We start from the raw sequence: 21110 nt of genomic DNA, 5'->3' as shown, positions 1-21110 counted from the left end.
TCTTTTTAATGACACCAAGATGTAGACATATGAATAAATAGAAAGTACATACTGAAGTTTGTCGCTATAAAATGATGTCGAAGCACTATCAAGGATATTTGCAGCATTTAACTCTTGGTGAATCGTTTTTAGAATTTGTCAAGTAAGTAACCAAAATATGGTTTGTTTTCTTAATATTTTAAATTGACAAATTCCTTAACTGAACATCTTAGGCGTAATTGGCTTTATCTCACTACCTAATCATAAGGTCCAAACCTTAGCATTACTATATGTAGGTACTTACATTACATTGGTGCTACATTATGTGAAAAATACACTAGATGCATATTTAAAAAGGATGGAGTAGATAGAAAAGATATGGACAGCATCAAAAATCCCTTCACACCATAGTGTGTTAGTTAGTATAGTATATAGTTCCCATAGTTATAGTAGATACCTAATTGCGGAACAAAGTTATGGACTTACTGGTATTGACGGAACGTTTTACGCTATAAGACTTTGAGAGAGTCAATTCTACACATTACTAAGTCTACGCTAAATAGTGTTTCACACTTGTACCAGTTCCAGATCATTAACGTTGCGAACATGTGTCGACTTATCGGGACAGACAGACAGACGGCGCGAATCGCTCGTTATGTAACTGAAGAATACAATGTTAGTTATTTATTGTATTAATACTTGTATTGTTTTTACCTTTTTTTGATGGTTGAAACTTTGTAATTGACCAGTTTCACTCACGGGTTTAGGAGACAACTAGGCTTTCTGCGATTTTATAAAAAAACACAAATTGCCTTCTGATAACCAACAATTAATCACTAAGTACTGAGAACTCACCATACTGCTTATGAAAATTATTGCTCGTTTTATTAATATAATATTATAATCGACTTATCGGTGTATTAACTGTGTGCTGACAAAGTGTAGTTTCACTATAAGACTTGTAATCGACACTAATGAAGAAGAAGTTTGGTGTTTTAAATCTGAATAATTTTAAATTATAGAAAATAAAGTTAAAAGTTAAAAGAAAATAAAGTAAAAAAGAAATGAACAAAAACGGTAAGTCTGTCTAACTACGACCATTGTAGACGCCAAAATTAAATCAAGATAAAAAATCTATCTATAACAAAACCACAATCATAATCAATCATAGCTTCACCCCCACTAAGCTAATCTAATTAACCAAAATTAATCTATCAACGTTTATAAATAATTTATAAAATACTAAAATAATAAACTCGGGCAAAAAAAATCTCTCTTGCAAGGACCATGTGTTAACCCTGCAAACGCAACATGTCTCGAGTTTGTCCCGAGATTAATTCCATTAAGAATAACCGTACACTGTAGACTAAATAGTCGGCCGACAGTTGACCCAATGGTTGGCAAATTTTTTAAAAAGAAAATAATAATTACCGCACACTGCAAACTTTTATTTCTTTATTTAGGCTTACGAAATAAGATACATACAGACAATCTTAAAAATATGGGAAACAACTGTTACTGTATGCTCTTAAATGAGGGTTTTCTAAAATGGTGTCCACGAGGTGGCAGCACCGAGGCGTCAGGTCCAGGTCCCTGTCAAAGCGCTTATCTTTACCTTTTAAAAGTACATTAATCATCTACAACTCACTAAAACACAAATAACTGTGGTTGAGTGGACAAAAAACTAAATCATATTGTGTAAACAAATTCTAGTACATTACGTTATCTACCTTTCAATGTGCTTTTCCTTACTACCAGTGACTTTTGCACCCCTCTTTCTGGGCTCAAGTTTTAGTTCGGAAACCTTTTTCTGACCGTAGTCCATCATGAAATCAATAACACTTCCAATATAGCAGAATTTCAAGAAACAATAAGTTCGGCACCTACAATTCCATACTTTTTGACAGCTGTTTGGACCAGACGCATACGTGGCGCCACCCGGTGGCGGAAAAAGGAGAGAAAACCCTCATTAAAGATACTTAACATTATTTTAGACTGTTCAAGTAAAAAGTATAATTGAGGAGGTCAACATTAAGAGCAATTAAAAAAGAAAGAAATTAAGTAAGTACAAAGAAACAAAATTCTTTTCACAAACAAAAAAAACTTTTAGTCGGCCGGTAAATCGGTATGAAGATGAATGGTATTACGTACATTACAAAGATCAGATATTCAACCGGTATCGGACCGACTGAAAAATTTTATTGGAATCAATGTTTAAAAAAAAACACCTAATCGAAGACCGGGAAGTGGGTCAAATTAAGATTCCAAGAGTTTATACATACGTAGTTACAAATGAAGCTGATATAAGCGTGTTAAAAATAAAAATTGCCACCTATCAGGGCAACTATCGGCCGACTTTTTAGTCTTCAGTGTGTGCACTATAAAAGTACTACAAAAGCAATAGAATTATTTGCACATGTAAATAATGAAGCACAGGAAGTCGGTGTCACATGTGGTCATGTCATTGGCCTCAACTAGAACATCTAGACTTTATAATTACTGGCTTTTTAAGATTATGCTTGAAGCTTGCTTAGTTGGAGAATTAATGAAGATGTTTAAAAATGTTGGAAGTTTGTGGAATTCAGAATGGAATATTTTTTTGAATTGGGTAGGGAATTTAAAATATTTTGAAATTCTGCTACTCCAAAAAAATTAATCCTATGTAAAAGTAAAATGTTATAGAAATTAAATAGGAACATATTTTAGGAATTCATAAAAATGATTTTTAAAATTAAACATTTTTTAAAATATTGATGAACATTGTTGGAACTCTTTGAGAGAATGCACTTTTTGATATTCGAACAATATTATTTTTATATACCTGACGTGTGTCATTGATTTTCACGTACAAAATTATCTCTGCAAACCAGGTTTTTTAGATTCCATTCTTATTTCTTATTCTCATCTAGTTATTTCTCATAAAAAATGATTTAAAATCTTAAAATAGGTATATCTGAATATTTAATATTTAGCACATAACAATAACACAATTAATCCACACATCACACAACTTAACTCTCAAACAACCACGTATACCTAACCCTACGAACGCTACCGGACAAATTCGTCTCTAATTTGTTCACCTACCGAGCAAAAAGATAAAATTGTTCTCACTAATGTCACATCAAGATGCAAATTGTTTCGGCCCGGGGGTATTTATTTTAATTCTAATTTCCCGCGGTAAATACCACAAGGGTACCCTCAGCCGCTTCTGCGCTGAATGTTGGCAAACTTTCCTTTTTACACTTCTATCAAAGTCCTTTTAAAGTAACGTTGTGAAGAGTTTTTTTACTTAAATTGAGTTGGTCATGTTTTTGGGAGAGGATATTGACTGTCATTTTAGGGTTAACATTTTTTTCGTGTTTCTTTGCAAGGCTGTTGTCACTTCTAAATCAACAAGATAATAGGTATTATTTATGTATATTATGTAATAAATTATTACAGTAATGATAGCGACAATATTTATCAAGTCTACATTATGTAGTGTCAAGAGAAAATGATAATTCTAAAATCATAACCACCTTCTCGCACAGTCGAAAAAAACTTTTTATTTTCATAAAATTCTCAGTTCATTTAATATTTATCCGCCGAATAACATAGCCTCTCCCGTATGGCACCCCGTTTCAACTTTGACGACTCCAAAAAAGAGTTTGCTTGAAAAGCCAAAAAGCGCTTGAAGCACACAAATATTGCAGGTAATTTAATAATTACAATAAAGTACAGTTACTGTTAAAAGACAACGGCCACTCCGTCATTGCGTCGCTCTAATTTCAAGTTGCTAAGTAATGTCTTAGAAACAAGTTCAAGTTGCAAAAGTTTGTCCTTTTGAAATGCTGCTCTAAAAACTACAGCTTCCAGGAAAGAAAAGTTTGCAAAAGAACAGAAGAGATACAAAAGAATACATATTTGACCACCTATATATTTTTTAATTAACTCCAGATAAGCAGCGAAGCCGAAAATCGATCTGAGTGGCGTGCACTTGGAGAGGTCTATGTCCAGCAGTGGACTGCGATAGGCTGATGATGAAGCGAAAGACTTAACTGGTTTGTTTGCTAATTGTAGCATCACTGATGTATGAAAATAATTGTAGAATGTTACAAGAGTACACAAATATTGCCTATATTGCCTCATTATGATTCATTATGATTCATACAAAATTCTACATTTATTGGTACAAAAATACGCATATAATCGTCATTTACTCAGTACTCTTTGTAAATTTTCGCCTTCACTTATAAATTCATACTAAAAAGCGCTCTAATTCACTAAAAGCGCTTAATTTACAGAAGGTTGAAATAAAATTTTGACTGTGAATTAAAAGTAAACATTAGTAGCGGGTAATTTTGCAAAACGCCTCTCGTAGGCAAAGACCAAATGATTTTTGAGAGAACTACCTGCTTGTAGTTAAGCTTTTGGGGTACTTCTGGGGCCATGAGAAACGCGGTTTTGATAGGACCAGGCAACCAGTCTCACCAAGGGCTATTGGGTTGCCAGGAAAATGGGTCGAGGAATACAGATAACTCAATCCTTATAAAACACTAGTACTCAGCTGCATCAGGTTAGACTGGAAGCCGACCCCAACACAATTGGGAAAAGGCTGGAAGTGCCCCGATAGTAATTACAAAAACTAATGGATAATTGAGTCTTTACTAAATATTATACTGTTCAGTTTTTGCACGTCACTTTTGTACTACACGCTTCTCAAAGAGCATTAGGCAAACTCGGGGCGGGACCCAGGCTGAAGCCTGCTGGGGCTGCGATATTGTTCAAATAGTTACCGCAGCCCTGGTACGTAAAGGGCTTCAGTAGAAACAAAGGTAGGTTACAATCAGTCAAAGTCTGACACTGCACCGACCACAAAAGACCACAAAAGATATACTTACATTTGTTTTTGATAATTTCATTTCATTTTCGACATTCAAGTCAACAATTTGTTACTGAAAACAGTCAAGAAAGAGACTATTCTTTGCTAACCCTTTACCCGCATTTTTCGCAGCCCCAGTCGTAATGTTTCGTATTAATTAACTCAGTATAATTAAAGTGGTATGCGCAACACTGGACGGTAGCTTTTCCAACGTTTTTTGATCCGGACACCGTGTGCGAGCCGTACCCGGTTTTACATTTTCAGGTAACTTCAGGAAGTTCTGTAATTAGGTTGAAGTAAGAAAGTTAGTGTTTAGTTTAATGCGATTAGGTATTTTAGTGGGTTGGGCTTTGTAGGGTTGGGTAAGTTATATAGGGTATAAGTAACATATTTAGGTAACTGTAGTGAAACTAATGGAATAGTATTATTTCTGAGTAATTTTATGTAAGTAATCATTTCAAAGTCCTTCTCTGTGTGAGAGGAGGCCTGTGCCCAGCAGTGGGACGATAAAATGGCTGTAACAGAATCATTTCAAAGTGACGAATTATGAATAGCAAAAAACTAATGGCAAAAAATGCCAGAAACATCACCTGTACCAGTTTAAAACATACAAAAATATCTACAAGAAAACACAGAGCCAAAACACAGAGTCTAGTTGGAAAACACAGCGACTACCCTTCAAAATGGTAGGGTTAATAAGCTTTCCGTCTTTATGACCCCGGTACAAAATTGCTCAGAGTTTCTGACACTCACTTTTGAGTGGCCATTCTGTAAATGACCCTCAGATATTTAGAATTTTAAACTGTATTAAAATGAGCTAAGGATTGGGAGCCCAGGTTGATGGTTTGAGCAAAATTTTATTAGCAATGCGGTTGTAAAGGGTTGGCTATTAAAATCTTATGATGGCAATTAAAATTCATGGGGGTAAGTCTTTATTTTTTTTATATTGCTGTTACTTTTATTTAAGCATGAAGAATTTGGAAAGCATGACGATAATTTGAAATTAAAAAGAGAATCTATGCGGACGCTTAGAAACGCTAGTATTATATTAGAACTGGAATAATAAAAAGATCTTGAAATAAAAAAATCTGAGTATTAAACAACTCTCAGAGAATTCCAAGAAAACCTTCATTCCCAATAAATTCTGATTTCTGACCGCGCCAACTTTTACGACTAAATCCCGCAAAAATCAAACGTCTAAAAACCGAATTACGATTACGATTTTTTTTATCGCACGTTTTTTTTCCGAGCTCCCCGACTACAATCGAGGGGATGATGATCAAAATAATGGGATTTAGCTGCGAGATTATGCCAGGATTATTTTGCACTGAGTACGTAGTAAAAATTTTTCCGTAGAACACTTGGAAAAACGGACAGCGAGAATGGAAAAGTAACCCTAAAACCGCTGACGTAGGGTCGGAATTGGAATTGGGTAGCACGGTCGGGAATTTCATTTTGTCCCGAATAAAAATATCCTATACGACGGCTTTGCTTTATCATTGCGAAGTGGAAGTGTAATTAGTTTTCGCAAAGCAAGCTCTGCTTCCTTATTCTGGGATTTACGGTGCCCTTTGTCCTGCATTGTTATATATTTTTAAGGAAATGAAAATAAATGTAATTCAGGAAAATGTTGATTTCGTTCTGTGGTTTTCCAGGTACTCAATAGCGATATGATAAAGATATAAATACCCAGGTATTTATAATACAAGATTTAAACTATTTGTTTTAAAAAATAAGTACTTACTGATAGTCTTGAGTGTTTAATGCTGCTCACGGGTTTTCCAAAAATAAACAAAAACTAAATGTTTTCAACTATCTTATTTATTACAGAAACCCAAACATTAAATACATGTTACGATTACAGTACTCCTTATAAAAGTAGACTCAATTTAAAATTGACATAAGTAAGATGGTACCTTTAACTCCCGTAAAACAAGTCCCATCTTTAATTAAAAAGAAAAAAATTCTGTCATTTAAAATAAAAAAGAACACACGACATTCCAAAAAAGAATTATGGAAGTCGACTCCAACATAGTTGAGAAAAGGCTACATAATGATTGTAAAAAAAGAACTAGTTGTAAAAAAAAATACCCAATCAGAATACCGGTGCGTAGGCGCGTTCGGATTAGCGTCCCGTATTCGTGAAAAATTGAACCGTTCATTGTTTTAAATGTTGGTTCGTGACGGCGAGCTTACTGCGTCCGTCCGCGGATAATTGTATCATCTTTTGACGAATTCGCGAATACACTGCGTTATTAAAACGGGTACTAGCTGTTTTTGCACTTTGATGTTGGTGATTTTTTTGTATATATTTGGGGGATTTAGATTTGGTAGGTAATTTATATCTTAAGCCTAATATGTAATTTCTTTCTAAATTTTATTTTTTTTTTTACTTAACATCAATAATCTAACATTCCCTGAAATTAGAAAATAAATAATAATTACAATAAAGCTACCATTGAAACTTAATTATATTCCTACACATTGCCCGCATCGGACGTTCTTAAAGTTCTTTAAACAAAATGCTTTACAATATATATTTTATTGTATAGGTATAAGTGAAGGCGCTTTTCTAAAGAGATTATTATAATTTGCATAATGTCGACTGTTGTTAAGTCAATGTCGTCATCCATTAATTTTGAGAACAATAGTTCGATTTAAAAGGACTCTTGGTGGGTGAGAGTGATAAAGAGCTAAATATATTTCAATGACATGTTTAATTCACAGTAAAAGTGGTTTTGTATCAAATACTAAATTCAGAATGAACTGTTTTTAAACTGTGCAAATATTTTTTTCTTAAACACAAAATAAACATTAATTGCGATATGATAGAGTTATCACTATTTTGAAGTTTATTTTGTTAGTAAAACAGTTTTTTTTTCTCTCGAAATCCATATTTAATTTTTATCAAATTATTCGTCCGAAAAGAAAATTTTTTTTTTCTTTTTCATAAAAAGAAACTGACACGATGCATCAACTCAATAATAAAATAAACAAATAAAACATATTCCATTCCTAATCAATATTCACATACTTATTTACACGCGTGAACGCGAACTTTTTACCAACGAAAAATTGCTCGCGTATAAATGCATCGGTAGCACAATAAAATCCATCACGAATCATATTATTGTGTTACCTATACAAAGTGATTGTCACTCGAGGCACATGGCGGCTTGCGACGCCCGAGGCGGGGCTTACCACACCACGCCCACAGAAAAACGGCTCAAGCGATAAGGTCGAAATCACTATGGAGATTCTAGAGATTTTCGGCTTTACAGAACAGAAAGCCGCGAGAGCGCGCCACGAGTGTGTGTCTGCCTTAAAACATAGTCGCCACCCGCGCCGGGCGCACGCTCGCCATTCCAAATTCGAAGTCGAATTTTTAAATTCGGTATTCCAATTTTAAGTTCTGTATTCCAAAGTCGGTTTTTGGAATTGAAGTCGGTTAGAGATTTTGTGTGTTATGCGTCGGAGGCCGTAGTTTTTTGACAATGGAAGTAAGTGCAATGCCTCCGATGCCCCTGGACTTCTCCATGGTGAGGAATGGAAGTGGTTCACCTGGTTCGCTTCGGGAAGGTTCTCCGAGACCTGTGTCCAACAGCGCGTTCAGAGTTGTCACCCCAAAAGGTAAGAAAATATTATTTTTGGTCGACAGAAAATGTTTGTTATTGTTTTGATTTTTTCTTGTTAGGCTCTTATGTTTTTGTGAATAATAGTAAATTTGACTTATAATAGGACTATTTTTAATTAGTTAGAATATAATAATACGCCTCCCGAATATATTTTCAATAAGCAGTTGTTGTTAAACGGCAAAAATAAACGATACCCCTATGTTGTTTACCTTATGTCAAATATTTCACATTTCTTGACAAAATCAGGCAATGAAACGGATGTTTTTAAATGGAGAATTATCTAAAATGGGTTATTTTACCATTGGAAGCCTAAAGGGTACCTATTATTTAATTGCAAAAAAGTGCGCAAACTTTCAGACCTTTCAAATTGTGCAGAAAAAAAAACATAAAAAACTTAGATTTGCAAACAATATTTTGTCATAGGTATATTTTAGTATAATAAATAAGTATCGTTTGATTCTTATTGGATTCCAGTTTGATATTAACTTCTGAAATTATTCTATCTGTGAGTATATTTGAGAATAATTTGGTTACATTGCTAAGCATGAGTTTTTTAGTTAACATATTTAATTTTCCATTTTTTTCTTCTACATTCATTGTTACCTTTTCTCAAAGTTATTCTACTTTTAATGAAGTAGGTATTTATTATAACTCTCATCTGCTTACTAACTGCTTTATTTTAAATATTAATTCATAACGGTTTCCTCTTCTAAAATGCATTTAAATATTTTTGAGTTTAACGGTCATAAACTACTTGTATTACCTGTTAAATCTAATATCATTTACCTTATTGTAAAACACCGTTTAACCGCAAGTATATTCAAAATAGTGCAGTTTTCCTGAAATTAAATGTTTTTTAAATAAAAAACTTATCTCAAAAGTCAGTCGTTCATGGATTATCAAACTTAGAATACGGGTTCTATGAAGAAGGCAGACATAAGGACAAGTTTATAGTTTTCTTTAATGCGGTAAAACGTAGTCACAAAGTAAGTATAAAATGATCAACGTTTTTATAGACAAAAATATGGGGATCAAGTAGCAGGCAAATTATCAAATCACCCACAATAAAAATAATTTATACATTTACTCAAAGTCAAAACTGGATCAAAGGACAATCAAATTTTATACTAACCGGTACCTAAAGGGCAATTTGAAATGATCAAATTTTCCTATGAGCTAGCTGATCATATAATCAATACTACTGTCAAAGGGAACTTAATTGTCGCCCCTTCGACCCTTGACAAATGACACCCGACCACTATTATTATGACGGTATTGGGTGCAGCAATACTTTTAATTAAGTTACGAATACATCTATTGGGAATTCTATAACTGTAGTTATAGATTTGGGAAGATATTTAGGACTTGGCGGCACTGCTTTTCATGCACTAGAATGTAAAAAAATGCCTAACGGCTGATTTCTTAATTCGTAGTTGGATAAAAGATTGTAGTAAAAATTAAATAAGAATACAAATGAAAGTAATACAATTTGTCGTTTTTCTCTGCGTTAACGTTTCTTAAAATTTAACTGTACAGAGTCCTTTTCATTATCAAAAAAAGAAAAAAAACATAAAATACATTTTAAAGACGCCAAAAAAGTTTTTGATGACTTTTTGGTGCACATTTTTGAAAGTAGATATAATTTGGTATTTAACATAAACTAAGTAAAAGAAATAAATAAATAAATAATAAATAAATCGATCTCAGTGGCGTGCACTTGGAGAGGCCTATGTCCAGCAGTGGACTGCGATAGGCTGATGATGGATGATGATGGAAGTAAAAGAACCAAAATCATTGACAAAATAACACAAAAATCAAACCATTTGGTACCATAATTTTGTGTAATTCTATTTGATACTTTGATTTCCATTAACGAATTAATCGTATAATACCTAATTAAGAAAAACGTTGAAAACCTTACCATTCCCCAACTAGGCACAAGGACTGACTTGAACTACCAGCAAAATTGCAGCATTTCTCTTCACAGAATTTCCAGACGGTACCTAATTCTGATTGGTCAAAGGAAATTAAAGTTCTCACACGATACCTGGATATTAGATCACAAAGGAAACGATACTGGATACCGATACTCTATGCATTTCAAATATTAATTCCGAATATCCATTCTGCAAGTGGAATTTGAATTTTTATTCCAGAATTCCATTATCTGTTTTTAAAATTTGGAATTAGAATTGGGTGGCTTAGAATTTAGAATGGTATTTGATTGAATATTTAAAATCCTTTAAATTAAAAGTTGTTATAATATTTCTTCTTTTTCCAGATTACAATAGTTGGCATTTAGGCTGTCAAAATACTATTAATTGAGCATTATTTAAGCTAACTTCATATTTTATGCAATGTAGGTAATTAGTAATTTACCAGATAGATAAACTAACAATGTTCCTAGACGTATGACGTTTTGTTATCTAATTAAGTTAATAGGTAGGTACAAGGAAAAAACAAAAACACCTACTTATCGCAATAATTAATAAATCTCCGTCATAGAGCAGTTTATACAGAAAATAATAATAAATTACATAAATAAATAAAAAACTTATTTCAACCCAAAAACCTAAAAAAATTGCGAACCTTTTTTAAAAAAACACCTAAAAAATAAATAATTCAAAACCAAATGACATTGCACCCTCCACCGTCTGACATAAAAAAATAATTCCAAAATTAAAAAAAGAAGATCCCTCAAACACTCCAATCAACCCTGCACCGGCCACGAAAGGGCAAAAAGTACCCAAAGTACAATAGGACCGTGACTGTAATCCGGCGGGTCCTTTAAACCCGGCACGCGCCTACCGCATTCTAAGTGTTAAGCACGATTGCTGAATAGCGAACCTTTTTAAAGGATTACTAAATTGTAATTGTTTTACGGGTATTTAAACTTTTGATAAGGGAGCAAATTAACATACGTTTTGGTATTTTGGTGAAAAAAGGGGATCAAGGAAATTGTTGGATTCAAAAGAAGTGTTAACATTTTTAATTAGTTTTAAATGGTTTTTTGTACTAAAGAGATTTAATGACATGAGACATTTTGGTTTCTAAATTCAAACAAATCAAGATGGTCTTAGAAATAGCAATATCCTAGTTTCTCTTTAAGTGCAATAGGATCTAGTTAATATTTTTATTTTTCTTATGTGATTGTAAAACATAGGCAAAATGAGGCCCCTGTTTTGGCTTATAATAAACATATTTTGTCGGGAAACTGAAATGAGTCTCGTTATTTTTGGTAATTTGCCACAAAGTAACATTTTTATGTCATAAAGATGGAAAAGTATCTACTGAAGTGATTAATTAAAATAGTAAAATAAATAATATGATTGTGAATACATTACAATGCACTTATAAAATGGCATATCAATATGCTTTGATTTATTTTGAAGTCTCTATGTAGTGTGATAAATGAAAAATAAGTATTTGTATATATGTAGGTACATAAAAATAAAAGTAAAGTAAATATAATAGACAAAAATATCACATACAATCTCATTAAAATCAATGTCTATGTTGCGTGTCGTACAGAAATAATGGCAAACTCAATAACGGCCAGTGTTCGATCAGCCAAATCCGATTATGACCGGGATCAGATGTCTCGACAACGAACGTAGATATTACAATCCGGGATAATATCCTCTTACGTATTAATTGTTTTCTGTAATCTGTTTTTAAGATTTTCTTTTGTATGTTAGTTTGTGATGTTATTAATATGGTACGGAGATTAGAGTATCTACCGTGGTATCTACCTATTTACTTAAGAGTAAGTAATTAAAAAAACTAGTCTCTAGAATCAACCAAGTAAATGCAGTTTTGGGTGAAACGAATACTTTTTATCGAATTTCGACCCTCGCACACTACAATCTTTTGTTTAGACGATATTTTGATCGGGCTCATAAATCAGTATAGAAATAATAATAATGGTAGTGCTTACTTACACTCCACTGTATAAATCAGAATAAAAAGTTGCTTGCATTCACATTTACCTTAAAAATAAACTGTCAGCACACCATCGGACTAACTATCGGCCAATACTAACTACTTACTAATAATATGTCTGTAATATGTGCCGGGACTCTTAGAGCCTACCAAAGTTTAAAATACAATACCAGCAAATTGCTTTTGTTCTGTTTTGGGTCAAGCCTTTTTAGAATCTAGATCGTAGTGTTAATACATGATTTAAGAACAAACTAAGTTCTAAAATATGATAAGATAATTGTCATTTCTGTATTCTCTTTTTCAATCTTGTCTTTTTTAGCAATAGTTAATACAGATTACACCATTATTTTTTCAATCCAACACACAACTTTGTGTCCCCCGAAATTTAATTTGCAATAGTACCTACAGATTACACCATTCTTTTTTTAATCCAACACACATCTTTGCAACTCCCGTATTTAGCAAAACTACTTTCTACTACATTTTAACACTAAAAAGCACTCAACAGAACTACACTACAGACAGCAGACCTGATTTCTGAGCGAGCGCACACCGCATCCGATCCATCATTGGCAATGGAAATCTAATTTGTTACATTCGGCAACTACTAGCGTATCCCTAAATGAATTACAGTCGACACGGAACATAGTGCGAAGTGCGATTTATTTTTACCAATGTCGTACGCATCTGTGTGGTTATGTTTTGGTAGTAAGTTCTGTCTTTTTTTAGGTATGAGTGTTACACTGTAGATTAGTAACGGTTCTGAGAATTTTGTATTGAAATCTTTGTTCAGCAAGCAATATATGCTGAGTAAATGAAACCTTTACATTATTTGTTGGAGGCAGATCTTACCTTCAAGACCTTAGAATCAAACCTTCAAGAAGATCCATAGTTTGATTAGATTATTTATTAGATAGATTATTTATTAGATAGGAAACAATAAGCAATCTGTTGATGATTTGATTATATCAAACATGAACGGACAAGACAGTATTATTGACATAAGTAATAATTTTGCGTCTACCTTCGATAGAGAAATAGAGGAAATAAAACATAAGTGTCAAGACATTTGGTTGGATAGGCAGACTTATGTAAAAACCTCGGACATGTCCATGAGATGGCAACCAGTGAGCCCGAAATACGTCAAAAAGGTAATTAACAACATGAATGTAAATAAGTCTCCGGGAAGCGACCTTGTGCGAATGTCCGACCTTAAAATAATTATTGATAAAGTGAGCCCCGTTTTAGCTAAACTTATAAACCTAACTGTAAAAAAATATAAATTTCCTAATAAGCTTAAAGAGGCAATAGTCCGCCCAATTCATAAAAAAGGTGATCGCAAAAATGTCTCAAACTATAGACCTATTTCCATTTTATCTAGTATAGATAAAATTATTGAAAAGTGCATAGTTAATCAATTAAGTAACTACCTACAAACAAATAATATTATTAACGAGTGTCAACACGGTTTTTTAAAAGGGAAGAGTACAAATACATTGCTTGCAAAATTCACTGACGAAATAAACAATTACTTAGAAGACAAAAAATTTGTTATTACAATATTTTTTGATTATAAAAAAGCATTCGACACTTTGCAGTTTGATACCATCCTAAATGCAATGGAGGAGTGTGGGGTGAGAGAACCACTTAATCCATGGTTTCGTGATTACCTCACCGCGCGCTCCTACCGTGTGAAGGTGGAGGATACTCTTAGCGACAGAGTCGAGGTGCGGAGCGGGGTGGCGCAGGGCTCTGGATGTGGCCCAATTTGTTACCTTATGCACGTGAACAGCCTGTGCCGAGTGCTGCAGCATTGTTCTGCATATATGTTCGCAGATGACCTGTGCATACTTCGGTCTGGAGGTAACATAGACGATATCTGTCAGTTAGTTCAGCAAGATATAGACGCTGTTGTTAAATGGTCGCATGACAATGGCATTATATTAAATGCCAGTAAAACTAAACTAATGTTAATTCATTCACCATATTTGCTATCTAATAGTGTGACTCCACCCTTATTTACCCATGATTATACATGTCACCATAATAACTTACTGGACTGTAAATGTAAACCTATTGAAAGAGTTAATTGTGTTACTTACCTTGGCGTGAGAATAGATGATAAATTTTCCTGGTCACAACATGTAGACTACATTTCTAATAAACTAAGAATATTACTGAGTAAAATGTACCACCTAAGCTTTAAAGTTCCTATTAATATTTTAAGATGTATTTATATGTCATTAGTTGATTCTATTATGAGCTATGCTCTTGACAGCTATGGGTTAACATTCAAAACTAACTTAGATAAATTGGAAACCCTTCAAATCAGATTTTTAAAACTACTTGTTACTAAAAAAACTAAAAGCAGCTGTAAAGGAGACTATAGAAAATTATTTAAAATATGCAAAATTTTACCGATTACTCTTAAACATAGATATATTTTATTAGCTAACCACCACTATCCAAGAGCATAACTTAACTTATGTAAAGAACAACCATAATACACGATCTATGGCTGCTGGTAGATTTAATGTACCCAGAGTCACCAACTACTTTGGTGATAGAACATTAAAAAAGAGAATACCTTATCTGTTGAATAGTCTGCCGGCAGACATAAGGAGTGAAACGAATATAAAAAGATTCAAGCGTAAATTAAAATTATATTATTTAGAAATTATTTAAGTTTATATATATGTAATTGCAAGTTCTTTGTCATTATCTATATAGTATTTAGTTATAAGTTTTAATTGTTATTAAAGATACCCACTGACCCCACAGTCAAACCATTACAACGGTTTTGTGGGGCTTAGCTTATAATATGGCTACCTTTGTAAATTAAAATAAATAAATAATAAATAAAAAAAAAATATTTTATAATTTTAGTTTAGGCGGTGAAATTGTAAATGAAATGGCAATAAAAAAGGCTACAATCGGAAAATAGAAAATACAAACTTTTTCGCCAACTACGTCGTAGAAAAAAAATGCTTTCAAACCTAAAACTGCGTTATATTCATTGTTAAAATCTGAGTACATTTTATTTCAAAACCAAATCCAACTTTTTAGAATCACTATCCGTTTTCCTTCATTCAAGGAAGTACCGATTCCCACTCAAACGCACACAACACAACTATTGTTCATAATTGTAACGTTCATTCACAAAACTTTAATTAACAGTAGTCATCCGGGCGTCTATTACATTGACAGAAAAAAACAAACGGCCGAGTGCGAGTCTGACTCGCGCACGAAGGGTTCCGTACCATCATTTATAAAACGGACAAAAAAATCACGTTTGTTGTATGGGAGCCCCCCAAAATATTTATTAAATTCTAGTTTTTAGTATTTGTTGTTATAGCGGCAACAAAAATACATCATCTGTGAAAATTTCAGCTCACTAACTATCATGGTTCATCAGATACAGGCTGGTGACAGACGGACGGACGGACGGACGGACGGACGGACGGACGGACGGACAGAGGAGCGAAAACAATAGGGTCCCGTTTTACCCTTCGGGTACGGAACCCTAAAAACAAACGAAGCTTCAATTGCGAACCAGACTAACATGTGTTACTCGCGACAAAACGACGACATTAAAATCGCACGTCCTTGGTCGCATCCGACATCCGCTTCTCACAGTTAACGCTACACGCATTAAATCATTGTGTTACGGTAATAAAAATTATAAGGCTTACTGTGGTGGTTCAGAAACTGGTAAGAGTAAAAGGGTTGAGCTTGTTTTGGGTACTGATAATGGTGTTGATACAATAAATACTTGAGAGACACGGATTAAGTAGGAGAAAGTTAATGAGGAATAGATGCCAAATTCACTGAAGGCAATTAAAGTGTTGAAGGCCGGTACTGTTTACGGACGGTCTTTTTTTAACCATTGAGCTTTAAAGTATAAACGTCAAAAGGCTTACCATCTGTAAGCAAGAGAACCGGACAGTCAGTATGCACATGTAAATGAAAGACATAATTGCAATTCCACCGTCCACTGTTGGACAATAGCCTCCCCTAGGACAGTGTTTGATATTTTTAGCTCCGAAGATGCATAGTAAATATAAAATTTAATAATGCTCTTAATGACAATAATTGCAAACAATAGAAAGTTCATTTCAAAAGTTTAGTCCCATAACGTAAAGGAGCTCTGGATTAGATAAACGGCAAAGATTCCAGGGTCGCCATTAGTCTAATGGCACACACGTGGCCGTATTACCAAATCCCTTCGTCGTGTGAAGGCGATTTAGTACCCAAATTAATTATTAATGGGCCCTTTGATGCGGTCGCTTCAACAAGCAGATGATTTGTTGATTGCGAGAGATTTTTAGATGTCAAACAATTAAGTTGGATACGTCATGCGATTTTATCGTGAAGATCATGTAGTATCTTAGTACTGTTTTTAGGACGGTTATGAAATTTTTAAGTCGTACCAATTCTGGACGTTTCTCTTTTGAAAGATGTGAATCGAGAAGCTTAGATTGTACAAATAGTACATATTAAGCTACTCTAAAATAAAACGCACTATTGTAATAAACATTAGATGAATTTACGTTATTAAATTAATTATGTGAAGGAAAACTACAATTCATTGACAAAACTGACCATTTACCATTTTACAATGGTATTATCGTCATCGATACACAAAAATTGAATCCTAAATTCAAAGGACAATTTATGAACATAATGCCTGTTCCGTAATAATTAAAGCTGAAGTATCATTATCGTCATCTTGTAACCAATTCAGTGTGCTCACTGACCATTGTTTAATTACCATTAACCATCCGATTCTAGTCCAAACTCCATTCCTCATTGACCCTAAAGCTTTAAATCTTAACCTTATTAGAATCTTCCTGTGTTCAATTGTCGCAAAACGTGCGGCTAACATCAAAGTGGCCACTGTCCAATGAGCGCAATGAATCATAGGCCATGGAATTGATTGAAACTGTTTTATATTATGCCGACTGACGGTTTAGTCAAATTGGACGACTTTGTAGATTGGATGAAATTTTTTTAGTGTTTGAACGATGAGTTCAAAATTTTGATTAATAAATGTTTTAGTTGGGATATTTTTTGGTATTGTGATTAGATTTTTGTTGTTGGTGTAATCAATGGGCTTGGTTATATACCTATATGTAACATTGTATAGGCACTTATACGTAGAACTGTCTACTGCATTGTACCTACTAAGTACGATATTATGTTTGCAATGAGCTACCAACATTCTCTTTCCTTTACTTTCTTACTCAACCTTTCTCAGTCACCTTCCTTTACCAAATGATTCACTATTGTTTTTTTTTTAATTGGTATTCTCAACAGAAGTTCCAAAGGTCCCAATCTAAAGCATAGGAGTTGCGATGTGTAACACTATACGAACGGCGACTTTGACCCCAATTCCGTAGGGACCAGTCACACGAGTATGTGTTTCAAGCGGGATTTTATTAATTGGAAAGAACTTATCAATGAAATGGTCTTTGGATCTTTCAACCTCAAGAGATTCTTAGGTATAAAAATATGATTTATTTCCCGAAAAATAATTTGAATCATTTTAAACCAGTGCTAATAAAACTTTCTAGTATTAGACCAGTGAAACGTTCGTATATCCTCAAAATCAATTCCCAATTCAACATTTTGTTCTATAATTTCCAAAAATACCAAGACTAGACAAGCAACCTTTCCTTCAACAAAAAAGCAGCATCAGACGGAGTAACAATTGCGTCCAATTGAATATCTGCCCTGAGAAAACATTCAATCTCGCACAATTAACACCTCTTAACCCATTCCGACGTTCGCACGCCAATCACGAGACGGAGGATTGTACAATTTAATCGCTGCCACACTGTTCTTGTGCTAGATACACACATCGATGGGTTAGAACCTTGATCATGATGGTGGTATTGGTAAGTTTGAAGCTGGAAAGAATAAAGTTTCAGGTAGACTGGGACTTGTACATACTGCTGTGACTTTAATGGACCTTTGTGAGATGACAAAAGAAAAAAAGAAAGGCAGCAACTGATGTTGATGAAACTCTTCTGCAGCGCTGTGGTCAAGATAATGTTGAGTACCGTCTGGAGCCGCAGCCTATTATATTGTTAAAATTGATGTCATAATTCAAAGCTTACTAAAAACTAACAATCATTGGCAAAATATCACCACATTTAACTTCAAAAACCAATAAACGCATCTGCATCCACAACTAACAACCCAAGGCAAGACAAGGCCATTTCTATCGCGAATGCTCAACAAAAAAATATTCACACACTCGACCATTATGAACCACGATTTAATTTACGACTAGATCTCTTTGGATCAATTAAAGTGGCAGATGACAAACAGTGGACATGACTATGACTAAGAACACGCGTAGGTGGCGTGGTTCCGTGGGAAACGACCAATGACTAGATTTGACAGACTTGTGCATTTAATTTTGTAGAACTCGTTTTTGTAGGGTTGAATGAAATTTTTTTGGTCCTTAGATACATTCTTTCTTTCTATGTTAAGGAGAGAATTGAAAACTTTGTTAGGGCTTAAATGACGAATGATAAATTGGAAATTGATGTTTTGCGCGATTGAGAATAAAATAAGATTAAACAAGAAAATGAAGCAAGCATAAGTTTTGACTAATCCGGTGTAGATGAAAAACCCCTTAAGATTAAAATATTTGATTCGATTAGTTTTGTATAATCTAGGTAAAAACAATTTCAAAAACAATCTTGACCTTCCTAAAGTAAGGAAACCCGTTGATTGGATATCACGGACATTGCATCTGAAAACGGAGGCTGTGGGCGGATTGAACGTGGGAACTCTCAGTGGACTAGTCAACAATGAGTCAGAGGCTGACTAATGTAGGCCAGGCGCCATGCTAGAGCGGTGAAATAGGATGAATAGACAGGAACAGTAGGAAGAAAGGTAAGGCTAGAGGAAGCAGAGGTTATTGAAGATGTTCAAGCTTGAATTTTATGATGAGAAAAGAGAAATTAAAAAGGTATAAAAATATACAAAGCTAAGTTTGACAAAGGACTTGAATGATGAATGATTTTATGAGAAACTAAGTTCTCCTAAACTCTAAGTTCTAATTCTACTAATCATAATTTATGTAACGGACATATTCGCTGTAAGTAGTACCTACCTATGTTTCTCCAGACTGACCCAATTTAGAATTTAGCCAGCAACCAATGAAAACAATCAGAATAAAAATAATTAGGTACGAACACACGTTGCTAATCAACGACTTCCTCCGCAGCTTTATTTTAATTAGCAACTTTGTTATCGTTAACAAAAAATATTTTTCTGTTGCTAATCTGTTAGGAAGCGGGGACCTCTGTGACCTTAGGACCGCATGTTTTGCAATTAAAAATGAAAGATTCTTTATAACGTACAAAAAGCTTAGTGTTACAGATATCTGGGTCTTGTAGACCGCCTGTCTCCAGATAAGAATGTCATACGTTTCTGTTCATCTTGTTTTTATGGTATGCCTCATAATGAACTGAGTGTGCTGATGAAATTTCTTTGTATTTTTTAATTGGTTGGTTGCTAGAATTTTTTGTTTCATTTGGTTTCTTTTTTTGTTAGTTATTTAGTTGCATTTCAGTCTTAAGCTACATTGTTTTTTTTATCTTCTACTTTTTGTGTGTTTTTTCCAAATTGCATATATTATTGTCCAGTGACAGTATGCGAAGGTCAATGAGTCCGCACCAAAAATTATAAAATGGCACCACTACCATACATCACATTCACAAAGATTCACAAACACGCAAAATGAACATCAAAGGACCAACAAACAAGTGTTATGAATATAATACTAATATAATCATGACATAACATCGATCAGTTTCCTTTGAGAATTCTCTAGATTGTAGATAGTAGACCGTTGTTCTTGGCCAATTATAATAATGTACTGTTAGCGGCCACCCAGGACGGTAATGCGACACCCCGGATTAGAACTCGATGGGTTTGGAGTCACTGCAATTGGTTTTAATGCAGTTTTTAAGGTTGGTCTTTTCGTTTTGGTAGCATTATATGAGTTGAGATTTATTATTTTTGGCAGTTGGGTTTTATGAGCTGTGTCTAATTGTGATCTTGCTATAAGGAATATTGATATCACAGACTTCATATATTTTTATATTGATATTAGATATTACTTTTGATATTGACTACTTCCTTTGCTATTAGAGAAAAGTCATATTTAAAAAAAAAACTTCAGTTTATTTTTAATTAATTTGCTCTACATACTTGCAAAAAATTAAAAATGTTACCACTATCTATATTGCCAACTAATATGTTCATGGATAGTCATGAAGATTTTTTAAACGCATCAAAAAACTTTCAAAAACCAATCAATCGACTCTATTCATCTCTATAGGCGACCGAACGATTGAACCACATTACTATCTAATAATACGCGAATGAATGACCACCCGTCCATTGACTGAAGTATTGTTCGACGGACACTAATTGATGCTGCGGCTGCCTTTTGTGATAACACTAGTAGCTTCGAGACAAACGCAGCTGGTTTTAATATGGATTTAGATGTTATGGAGATTTTCTGTAACCCTTATGATGGGATAGCAAATGATATTGATTATACAGATTTGTAAGCTGATTTGGGACTGGTAAAAGGTCAGGATTAAGACAAAGTTTGGACTTACACACGTAAGAGACCAAATTGCATCACGATACAAGGAATCCAAATG

General features: G+C 33.9%; 1 protein-coding gene across 1 annotated transcript in view; it reads left to right on the top strand.

Moving 5' to 3' along the window:
* The first annotated feature begins 8133 nt into the window (after positions 1-8133).
* Positions 8134-21110, top strand: part of LOC110374010 (zinc finger protein Gfi-1) — a 56600-nt gene continuing 43623 nt past the window's right edge. Inside the window, exon 1 of the mRNA XM_049852175.2 lies at positions 8134-8473. Within this exon, the coding sequence (XP_049708132.1) occupies positions 8338-8473 (136 nt within the window). The 5' untranslated portion in view covers positions 8134-8337. The remainder of the gene's footprint in view (positions 8474-21110) is intronic.

This window comes from Helicoverpa armigera, chromosome 6 (assembly GCF_030705265.1).
Source record: "Helicoverpa armigera isolate CAAS_96S chromosome 6, ASM3070526v1, whole genome shotgun sequence".
Lineage (NCBI taxonomy): Eukaryota > Metazoa > Arthropoda > Insecta > Lepidoptera > Noctuidae > Helicoverpa > Helicoverpa armigera.
Note: the sequence above shows the minus strand (reverse complement) of the source record. Positions and strands in the feature narration are given on the sequence as shown.